General features: G+C 31.0%; 1 protein-coding gene across 9 annotated transcripts in view; it reads right to left on the reverse strand.

The window, feature by feature from the left end:
- Positions 1-12,615, reverse strand: part of LOC106683396 (hydrocephalus-inducing protein homolog) — a gene marked incomplete in the record, with an annotated part of 211,677 nt that overhangs the window by 173,466 nt on the left and 25,596 nt on the right. For all 9 annotated transcript variants that reach the window (XR_010845079.1, XM_067053226.1, XM_067053222.1 and 6 more), the window contains 5 exon segments: positions 1,296-1,528; positions 1,604-1,785; positions 7,425-7,508; positions 7,614-7,736; positions 10,821-11,059. Coding sequence is in view for 8 of the 9 variants with exons in the window: in XM_067053226.1 (XP_066909327.1) it covers positions 1,296-1,528; positions 1,604-1,785; positions 7,425-7,508; positions 7,614-7,736; positions 10,821-11,059 (861 nt within the window).

Raw genomic sequence — 12,615 nt, forward strand, 5'->3', positions numbered from 1 at the left:
TATATTAAAATTAATTCAAAGAAAAAAACAAGTAACTATTCGGATATTATTAAAAGATTCTATAAACACAAAGCTTCGGTCTCGCAAATAGTATTAAATAACAATTTTTTTTTTTTATGACCCCTATAAACGCCACCTCAATCGACTTAGTCTTTTTGAAGGAAAGTTTTAAAGAACAAAAACAAACATTTATTGGTGAGGTCAACAATAGAAAGCACATATATAAAATGAAACAGAAGAGTATAATAAAAGTAAGAGTATAAGTCAAAATAAAAGGTCTTTTAGATAAAAATAAAACTAGCAAAATAAATTATGAAAACAAAAGAAAAAGATCATAAAATTAATAAATATGTGTGTAAGTATAAGTATATGTATGTATATATACTGTAATATTAAAAAATTATTTCAAGTAAATAAAAAGGAAAATTGATTGTTTTTACTTATTCTCTAATGTATAGTTTAGAAGAGTATAGTTTTGAAGATGACAAGGTCAGATAAAATGATTAAATATTAAATAAATAGGAGAATTTTTATTTTTAATTGAATATTACATTATAGACTCTTGATCTCAGGGTGGGTTTCTAGGCAATCAGAACAGTCAACTTATTTATTTAACTGCCTTTACAAATATACTTAAATTTTATTTTGGTGGGGCATCAAGTTTTCATTTTGTAGGACTGCCACAAAATAAAAATCAACCCTCCAGGCTGGATTTGAACCAGCTCCACTGCAGTACCGAGGCAGCCAAGGTTGACGCCTTAACTCCCTTGACCACAAACGATCCACATTAAATAACAAACCAATCATGTCATCAATTCAAGCATTATCAAGATAGAAAAACATAAGATTACAGATATCTAATAATCTATAAATTATAGCTGTGGTTTCAAGCTCATATAAGATCACAGATATCTAATAACCTATAATCTATAGCAGTGTTTGCTAACTCATTTATGTCTCTGAAGCACTTGGTAAGCCAGAAACTGAATCAAGAACAGTTCAACCCCACGTCCGATTTGGGTCTCTTCCTCAGAAAATATTTAAAAATTTGGTTATTTAAAAGTGCATTTTCCTGCCGAAACCTTTCAGCTATCATCCTAAACATCATTCCAGTTCATACACTAAACATTTTTTTTTTTTTTTTTAAATTGAATTTGATTATTCAAACAAAAAATTTGTCTAACCTTTAACAATCTTCCAACCCCTAAGGACATAAATGAATATTATTAAAAAAATAAACGTAACCTGGTTGGTAACAGTAGAATGTACAAAATTACATAATAAAGAAAACTAACCTTATAATGGTATTCCACTAAGAAAAAAGACAGAGCTCTCGAATAAGACCTTATCTTATAATCCTTCACAAACATGGGGTCAAATTGAATATCTGTTTTTAAAGGTTTATCAATACTGACCATAAATGTTTCTTCATGCAGAATGCTATTATCTTTGTATATTCCAAATGGTTCCGGAACGGTCATAATTACTTTTACAGAAGATTCCCAATCGATATGCATTGTAAAAGATTCTAAAAAAAATTAATAAATAATTAAAATACATTTATACTGTAAAAAATTATATAATAATAATAAATTTAAGATACTTGTCATGGGTTCTGGATCATGATATTTATCTGATGTAATGATGAAATGAAGTAAAGGAGGATCAAAAGTGAAATTTAGATCCCTAAAATTTGCGCACATAGTCGAAGAGTCCAAATATGTCAGTTTATACCTACTTTCAAATCTGGTAAAGCAATGAATAGTCTCTTCTTTATGACCTAAACTGTCGAATTTAAAAAATATAATTAAAATAATGAAAGATTCGAAATAATTTATCATTATTTGATTTAAAATGAAGTTTTATAAACCAAAATAGAAGGAAATAAACAAGTAATATTTAATTAACATGATGATTCATAATATGCAAGCTTTCCATACTTAAGCTATGCACAATCGAGTTCTTTTAAGAAAAAAAAATCAAATAGTATTATAAGGTATTAAACTGTATTAAATGTTATAAACTATAGGTAAATCAGTAGATGAAAAAAAAAAAAGAAAGTTGAGCTTCACATAAGCCTTACTTATTTGACTTGTTAAACAGACAATTATAGCGAGTAGGTTAGTCGATGTATGACGTGTCACAATCTTACAAGAGGAGATAACACAAAAAAAAGGCAATCCTTCCCTGCCCCGCTAAGACCTCCAGGGAGCGACAGTTCTATATCACTTTTGAAATATTGGCTTAAAACGGGAAGAGGAAACTTTAAGATAGTTAAATCGAGAAATATTTAAAAAGCACCTGAAATTGGAAAACGGTATGAAGTATATGAGTTGTAATAATCAAAAATTATTAAAAGTAAATAATTAGGAAATTTAAAAGTTTTTTACTTATTCTCATTCCTTAGGTATGTATAGCTTGGCTTCAAATGAAAAACTTTAATATTTAATAGATAGGAGAATTTTATTTAAATTTTATAATATAATAGACTCTTAATCTCAGGGCGGGTTTCTAGGCAATCAGAACATATATTCAACTACTAATAACACTGAATTAAATTATTTATTAGCTACTTTTATAAATCTGCTTCAATTCTATTTTGAGGATCACTAACCAATTACACAATCTTCCTTTGATGATTGTTGAAACCAAGGGTCCTTTATTCTTCTTGGGTGACTCTTCGATGTCTTCTTTTTTCAAGATGTCTCCCACTGAGAGGAGCTAAGGGATCTTCCAGACATCCTGCCTCTAGGCGAGTCATCCATCTCACGCCTAAGCAACGAATGAAGCCAAAAACCAAAACCTTCCTTCCCCTTCTCTCGTTGTTAGTTCTCAACATCGATTGTAGCACTACGGCTTTCAGTTTTTTCTTATAATTTCCTTTATGAATAATTTTCTTTAATACTTATTCTTAACTTCTATTTTTTCTTAAATTTATTGTAATTTCAATTATGATGGGAAGCTAAAATAAAGTTTTTTAAAATATTTGAATCTGCTTAACACGGCCATGATTCAACAGAATTTTGAAAGGACATGCTTGGCTTTGAACGATATATTTTGTAACTGCATATTTTACTGATCAAAATTGGTTAGCTTGCTTTTTAGTTTTAATACTACAATATTTAACATTGATACATAAAATAAAAACATAATTAAACTTATTTATATATAAACATAACTATTTACTCATGAAAGAGGATATTACAAAGTATAAGTATAAGCTGACATTCACAGTTCAATATGTCATCCTCAGCACATGAAATATCTGACATGAAAGTCATCTACATCAGGTTATTACAAAAGTCTATAATAGAAGGTTATTTTTATATGTACTTATTTTGATGGAGGGTAACTTTAAGTTGTTATTGAGGGTAACAACTGATATCAATTTTTTGTTGAAATTTTTTTTCCCTCCTATCCTTTTAGGAAACCTAGTGTGTAAAAGAAAAGTAGTTACCAAGGACTGGGAAATGTTAGTAATAATCCCAATACATAAGAAAGGAGACTAGAGTGACTGCCCACACAATCCAGGTATCTCGTTACTTGGTGTACCATGAAAGATGTATTCTAAAATCCTAAAAGTACGAGAATCATTGAGAGGGCGCTAGAAGAAGAATGATGAGGATTACGGCCAAAAAGAATTACACGAGACCTAATATTTGTAATCAGATAGCTTTCCAAAAAGATCTCGAAAAAGAAGAATGAAGTTCATTGTTGATTAATCAACCTGAAACAAGCATTAAACAGACAGCGCACTAGAAGAGCATGAAGTCGAAAAAGGATCGGAGAAAGGCCACAATTAGTTTAAATTAAAAATAATCTGGTGTGCTTATCACACAGCTTTCAATTATCACCCTACTTATGTTCCCAAATTTTGGGTATATTTGTGGAATCATATTTAAGTTATTGCTATTCTTGTGATTTTAAAAATATATATATATTTACAATATCCTCTTTTTGAGTAAATAGTTATTTTTATGTACAAAGGGTTTTAATACCTTTTTATTTTATGTATCGTTTCAATATTGTCCATTTGTTTTGTTAAACAAGTGTTTACGGAAGCCCTATAAAACATATTCAAGGTCAGCTCAAAATGCTGCCATCTTGGGGGGAGAAAAAAGAAGTAGCTAAGTACCCACAGTGTGAGTGAGGACAAGTACCCCTGGAGACAGCGAACAAGTACCACATATGAGAGAGAACTAACCCATGGATGAACCCACAGGCTACCTAGAGCAACTACATTTTGCTGGTAGTAAGCTATCACTCAGGATGAGTGAATAGTTTGACTAACACAGCCAGGCGGAGAACAGGGACAGGATCAGAAAACTGAAAACAAAACAAGAGATAACCTCCAAAATTTACAGAAACTCAATATCAGTAGCCAACAATCAAGTAGCTCAAGCCCATAGCTCAGTGGTTAAGACACAGTCTTACCAATTTGATGTCTATTGGCGGTGCCGGTTCGAATCCGCCCAGGGACGTCGACTTTTTTCATTCAGTGGCGGTCCCACAAAATGAAGAACTTTGACCCCAACCATGGTTAGGCAGTATAGGACACCAATGGGAGTCTTGGCCGAAAAAGGAAAAAAAAACAATCAAGTAAATTGTAATATCATTCATTAATGTATTTCATAATCAAAATTAATTTAACAAACCTAATTAATATTAACGTTGTTAACCTTTTTTTGTCAAACCATATTATCAATTATCTAAATCATGCAGAATAGAGGTACATCATTATAACCTTGTCTCATTTTGTTTAAACCACTAAATACAGTCCACTTTCATTATAATCCAGAAGCAGTATTTTCTATGAAAATTCAATCACTGCAGATTTTGATTGATCTCAGACTGCAGTGATTGAACACCAGAAAGAAAGCTAACCAATTTTGTTCAGTCAAATATTGAGTGGAGACATCGTTAAATAAAGCCAAGATGGTTGCGCCATTCTGAAGACAATAATATCGCCGCCATGTTGAGCAGATTCAAATATATTTAACTTTATTTATCTTTCAATTATGTTTGTAATTACAGTAGTTTCAAGAAAAAATAGAACTCGAAAAATAAGTGTTAAAGATTAAAATTCATAAAAAAAATCATAAGAAAAAACTCAAAACTGTTGTGCTACAATCAATGTTTAAATAGAAGATCTAGACCAAGCTCTTGGTTAGACTTCACATAATGTTTATATGCGGTAAAGGTAGGACATATCCTGGATGCAGGAGGTCCTGAACATCCTTTGTTTCTCTCAGTGGAACATCTAGAAAAAGAAGACATCTAGAATCATCAAAAAAGTTAAAATGACTCTTTGTTTTGGATCGCCGGGATGAGATGTGTTGAAAACTATTAGAGAAACAAATGCTTTGTTTAAAGACAGTGTTAGTTTGTGAAATAGAAGTAATAAAAAACTATAAGTCATCATAGAAGAATATAAATTGGTTAGTGTTGTACAATATAGAATTTTAAGCATATTTGTAAAAGTAGATGTTTAATATGAAAGCTTCTTATTTGAACCCAAACTATACCTAAGATATGAGAATAAGTAAAAACTGTTTCTGCTGGTGGAACAGCTTTTATCTTTCAACATAGCCTCCCTATACACTAATGCATTTGGTCCAGCGATGTTCCTTGATCCCATCTCGGAAATGAGATTCCTCCAGGCCTGCAAAATACCTCTCCAATTCAGAATCAGACTGAGCTTAACTTCCATTGCAGCTGTAGGAGTGGTACTCATAGCTCAAATAAGAGAGTAATAAGAGAAATAAATAAAGAAAATAAGAGTTTTTTAGAATCAGTGGACATTTTGTTCCCACGAGAATGGGGAAGCTTAAACTGCACTACAGGTACTACCCCCTCTCACTGCAGCGGGCATTAAATACAATGGGCCTGTTGCCCCAAGATGGTTGATAGAAGACAGTATATTTTTAGACACCCTCAGCCATTCAGCTGAAGCCTCCACCACTGGGTGTTTATTACCAGACTCAGTACTTCTTGAGTACTGGGCCCCGTCTATGTCGTCTGCGAGTCCCATCGGACTCCCTTTGGGACACCACATGGAGATGACAGTAGGCGTTGGTTGGTATGGGGACTTGGAATTCACTAGCAGTGAGTAGGACACTATCGCTCGATCTTTCCTTAAAGAGTGATTGAGATTCCTACACCCATCTCCCTCTCCAGTTCCGCTATTATCCCCAACCATTAGCCCCCTATTACTGCCTTTTATTACTACATAACTACATACATTTTTACTGCATACTTCCACCTTTTAAAGTGTTTCCTCTAATGCATAAGATAGGTTAGTGAATATTTTCTCCTAAAAACTCTCAAAAAGAAGAAAGTAAACCTAAACTGAACAACAGCCACAATAGGAAAAGGGAGTGTCAACTTCTCTCATGATACTGCTTTAAAAATTTCGTAAATAGCAAAACGGATATCGAGGATTCCAAAAATGTAATCTCCAGAAAAAGAGATTTTGATAGTGAACGCCCTTTTTCCAGATACTGCATCAATTATAGAAAAAAAACTATTTTTAATTCTATTTGTATTACCATCAAAAATAGGACAAAAATCTGGTCTATCCTAAAACCCACACGGCCCACTAAGCAAGAAATCGGACTAAGAAACTCAACCATTGGTGGCCCTCTTCAACTCCTGACTTGGGACAAAGAAGAGTCCTCTCTGGAAAATATTTGATAATAAGGTTGCTCAAGAGTGTATTGTAAGGGACTTCCAGTGTGGAACCACTCTTCTATAAGTTTCGAATTTTGATTTTGATCTATTATTTTTTAAATAGTGCATACAAATTAAATGAGGTATAAATAATTGACTGTGGATTAATATGAGGAGAAGATGGTCAGGGGTGTGGTCAGCAAATAAACAAAAACTTATTAATTTGTGCCGTTTCAACTTAAATTTCAGGTCTTCATCAAGGATCCTTCAGCAGAGTTTCTGTCAATCTGACATTCTAGTTAGAAACTTTGCCAGAGCAACCCGATGAAGGCTTGAAATTCAGGTTGGAACAGAGGCACAAATAAATAAGTTTTTAATGAGGTGTAGAAAGTTAACCGTAGATTAATAATTGGATAATTGGAGAAGATAGTCGAGGGGGTGGAGTTAAAACGTCGGCATGAATAAATAATTTTTTGTTTATTTATGTGTTTTTTTGTTGCTGACCATACCCCACGACAATCTTCTCCAATAAATAAGTTTTTGTTTATTTGCTGACTGTACCCCTCCTACCCTCTCCCCCCCTGACCATCTTCTCTCATAAAAATTAAAATTGTTTAGCAAGCTGTCCTCAAAGGTTAGCAAGAAGACTCAATTTTAATATAACAAATGATACTTATTTCTTTAAATTAATTACAAGCGGCATAAATAAATAATGAGGAATAAAATACTGAGTAAAGAAAAGTTTCATAGCTTACCTGTGAGATTTTAAACTAACCCATATATTTATTTCTGAATACTCAGCCAATCTAAACACAGAAGGTTGTATTTGAAAGTGCTTTCTACAACAAAGTAATAAAGAAAATCATATATACCATGAAAAGTAATAGATTATTTGCAGCTCATTAAAACAAATAATAATAATAAATTAATAATTTAAAACAGACCCTGTTGAATTTCCATCAGTCTTTACTTTTCTCATAGTCAACGAGTCATCAATTGATAAAATAACAAATTGAGCTCTGGAGCCAATATTAGAAACCAAAATTTTGCGTTTATTATCAGCAATTCTAGAAAAAATACACATTTTTAAACACTGCTTGATTATATTTTAATATATATATAGTTGACTGTATAATTTAAAATATGAACAAGATGGTAATAGTTTTCAACTATTTATTATTATCCAACGTTTCCCCCCTCACTTTTTAGGGTTTCATCAGGGCTAAAAAGGTACAAAAACAACTAAGAATATTTTGAAATATTAATATAATAAGATACAAAAAGGGAAATTATTGTAGAATAAATATTATGTAAAAAATAAGTGAAAAGAAAATTATATACAATTAAAAGGAAGAAATAAAATAGTATAATTATTAAATAAACTTGAATAAACAATGATAAGAATAAATAAACTTTGAGTGCTACCAATGGGTAGTTTCTCTACTAACCTGTATCACTCCATAATAACATACAACAAATTTACTAAATCTATAATTATGTACAGTTCTAAATTCTGATAAAGATAAAAAAAAAAAAAATAATAAAAATGAACAATGATAAGAATTTTATTATTATTTACTCTTTCAGGAACTTTATTTAATCTCAACTTTCTTCTTAATTTTTGGTCTTTTAGTGGGTTAAATTTTGTTTTCCCATATCTACTTTTCTGTTTTTTTGTTTTATATGCATCTCCTTTTTTATTACATACTATTTTTTTAACCGTATAGTTTACATCAATTTTTTTCTTATTATTGCTTATTCATTCTTGTCATTGTTTATTCAAGTTTATTTTATATTAATACTATTTTATTTCTTCCTTCCTTTTATTTGTATATAATTTTCTTTTCACTTATTTTTTACATAATATTTATCCTACCATAATTTTAAGTATTAATAATTAATTAATAAACTTTTGTATCTTATTACGTTAATATTTCAAAATATTCTTAGTTGTTTTTGTATCTTTTTAGCTCTGATGAAGTTCTACAAAGTGGGGTGAAACGTCGGATAATAAATAGTTGAAAACTAGTTTGTTCTTTTTGACCACAACCTTGACCATCTTCTTCATATTTAAGAATTCATAATAGTTTTGGGAAATTTAAATTTTTCCTTATAAAAAAAAAAATACAACAGAGTTCATATATCACTTATTATATAAACCATATTTTGAGTAGAAATTAAATCCTGCTCCTCATTTAGAGTTATTGAAAGTTATGCGAACCCAATACTTCACTTTAAAATATATTCTATACACAATTAAGTGAGAGTAAAAACTGACTATTCTCATAATGACTATGGAACATTTATTTATAAATTTAGATTATGTGTATTTCGTCATATAACTGATAACTTTATATCGACGGCTTATTTCACAGTGGTGCTAATTACATTCCCATTAACTTTATGAAAAATATAATTAAAGGTTTTACTACTCTTTTGATAAGAGCTTAAAAGAGAAGTAAAACCATGGTCGACATCCGACTGCAAAGAGGAAGTTGCTCTAACACGCTTGGTAATAGGCCATATTGTCCTAACGGCCTCTCACCTGAACAGAAAACTGCCACCACCTGACCCCAACTTTACAACAAAAGGTTACATTGGTGTTAAAATTTTTAAAAGTCGCCTCCTGTCTACATTATAGCTCATCTTCAATCATAATATTTTATAATTTTGTTACTATTATTATTTTTTATATTTTTATTTATTGGAGAAGTTTGTCGGGGGGTGCGGTCAGCAAAGAACAACATAAATAAACAAAACCATATTTATTTATTTTATGCCAGGCATAAACTACACCCCCGACAAACTTCTCCAATCATTAATCTACGGTCAACTATCTACACCTCATTATTTTTATTTATGGTGGAACCATGTACATGAGTGCATGAATGAATGTATGTGGGTATGTGTGTGTAGCTTTATTATAACAATCCATAGGCGTTGATGATCACAAGGTTTTATTTATTTATTTTATTAATTACTTTATTATTAATTTTTCTATTATATAATTTACATATCTCTGTATACCTACTCATTTGGTATATTTTCTTTCTTAATCACTTACATTTATTGTATCCTATTATTTTAACTTTATTTTTCTATCCATGTAATTATTTATTTTCTAATTTTGTAAATATTTCTTCTTCTCCTCTATAATGTTTATTAATATTTATTATTGTTTACCTAATTTTTATATTTTTTACATTGTTTACTTTAAAATTATTTTCGTTATGATGTGACGTACTTAACTGCCATCCCCACTCCTCCCAATACAAACGGTTCACTCTGACTTTGACTTCCGTCAAAACAGGTATGAACTCTGTCTCATTAATTTTCATTTCATTTTATTCTTATCCCTTTTCATCTCTTAATTTGTACTTTCTTCAATATTTCTTCTCTTTATCTGTTACCATGACTTTTTCATTTATTGTTTATAGCCTTTAATTTTTCTTATTACATTTTATGTTTCATTGTATACTCCTGTTATTTTCCACTCAATTTTTTATTATTTTTTTTTGTAACTATGTCAAGTGTTTGTATCTTTTTTAGCCCTGACAAAGCCCTGCAACATGGGAAGAAATGTTGGCTGGGACCAAATTCCATTTATTAAAAAAAAAAATAAACAAATAATTAAAGGTTCTCTCTTCCAGGAAAATTAATTGAAAAGTTATAATTTTCCTAAGAGAACCTTAAATCATCTTTTTCATAATGCTATTAGAAATGTACTCAACACCACTCTGAAGGTGTTATATTCAAGCCATCTAGAACATTAGTTTTTGAAAATCTTTGGTTTTAGAATAGTATATGATACTATTTATATTTTTCTTTTTTCTTCTTTCTTCTCATTTATATTACTTTTCTCATTTCTGTAAATTTGTTTTTACATTGAAAATATTTCCCCTTTGGTTAATTATCAAATTCTGTCATAGTTATTATTTACCAGTTTTTTATTACTAATAACAATGCGAGATAGATAATTATTTTAAATGAAGAAAATTAAAGGCACTTAATAAAAAACTATTTTGAAAATTGGTATTTAAGCCATATCAGACTATTTTAATGAAGATAAGGCCTAGCTAATATTAAAAACAATTTTATTATACATTGATTTATTTTTTTATTAAAAGAATATATAATGTGCTATGAAATACCTCAAAGCCGATCCAAAGTCTATAGATGGGAAGATGCTAGGTGTAAAAAAGATACTTGTTCCTATTGCCAAGGCTTCTAGTTTAATTTTCAGAGTTCTACTTTCTTTTACCTCAATTAGAAGACAATTTTTAAGTAAGCCTGGATCAGTTGGCTTTGGGGTAACGGTGACCTCAAGTGTTTCATCTGGCTGAATCGTTCCTTCATAAGTCGATATTATCCATACAGATGAGTCTTTTTCCTAAAATTTTTCCACTTCGATAACAACAGTAATAATATTGCTAAAATTTTATAATAGATATCGTAAAACCTAACCAGTAATCCAACTATCTCAAAACTCCAGTTCTTAAAACATCAAACCAAACAGTTAACAGTACATACTTCTACAAAAGTCTAAATATAAAAAAATATAATAATAATTCTCCTGGAGGCACAGAATTATACATTAATAAGTTTAAACAACTTGGTAAAATATCTTCATTCAAAAAGAAGTTTATAATGTTGACTAAGTCGGCCTAATAAATTGCTTTCTCATAAAAGTATAATAAATGATACAAAAAAATAATTTGCTCCTCCAGGACAAACTGTTAACCAAGTTTTTTTTAAAGATATCCTTGAAAGGCACAGAAAAAGGGTCATTTGTGTAACGCTAAATATTGCAGACAAATGAATGCTCCACCATGACAACATCCTGTCACACTGCCCTCCAGGGGCAAAACCAAAACAGGTCTGAGGCAGGGAGATGGACTCAACAATGCTGTTTAACTTAGCCCTGGAAAAGGTGATTAGAATAACATAACACAAAAATGGTGGGGTGCACATCTGAACGAAACATACAATTGCAGTCCTAGGAAATAGCCAAGGTGACATGGTAGATCTATTTTCATAAGAGAAATAGAGGAAATCAACTCCACAATAACCTCAATAAATGAACAACTGAGATAGACCATTGCACAACAAGCACAAACAAAGCCTTCTCTCTGCCAAGAATACAGAAATCCTGAAAAATCTTTAAATTTCTGAAGCTAAGAATGTGCTATAACGTGATAAAGCCAGCACTGTTATATAGCTGCGAGAACTGGGCTCTAACAGGTACTCTAGAAAGCAGACTTGAGGGATTTGAAAAAAAGTCCTCCCTACAATTACCATGAGCAATCTGGGATCAGAGCCTTAACACATGGAGGAGAAGAAATAACAGTGAACTGCTTGCAGAGTCTCTCATAACATGAAGGCAAGGAGGTTAAGATGGGCGGGACATGTGGCTGGAAGCAATCCATCAGTATGCCTCTGCACAACAATGCATGCCAGTATAGTTGCCAAGAAACCATGAGTATGACCAAAAACCAGATGGATAGGCAGAATCGACAAAGATGCATGCAACAAACTGGAAAGCAGTAGCCCAAGATAAGCAGGTATGGAGAAGGCTGGTTCAGGTGGCCAAATATCTAAAAGGTTTGTTGTGTCAAGTTAAACACACTGAAAAAAAAAAAAGCCAAAAGGAGTAATGAAATATTAATATGATTAAGAAAATCTAGTAGGTAAGTACTAAATGAAAAAGAAAATAATTTAGGCTTAATTACACTATAAAAGGTTGAATATGTAGGAAAAGAGCAAACAAAAGTGCAAAGTAAATACTGGAATGAACTGTAGATTTGCTCTTTTTAATTTTTTTTGTAATATTTTTAGAAATTGGCATTCACTTGCAGAACCCCCGGTGAAAAATAATAAATCATAAATTAATTTTGAGGTGTAGATAGTTGACCGTAGATTAATGATTGGAGAAGTTTGTGGGGGGGG

Source organism: Halyomorpha halys, unplaced genomic scaffold (assembly GCF_000696795.3).
Source record: "Halyomorpha halys isolate HHAL.00 unplaced genomic scaffold, Hhal_1.1 Scaffold480.1, whole genome shotgun sequence".
NCBI classification, from domain to species: domain Eukaryota; kingdom Metazoa; phylum Arthropoda; class Insecta; order Hemiptera; family Pentatomidae; genus Halyomorpha; species Halyomorpha halys.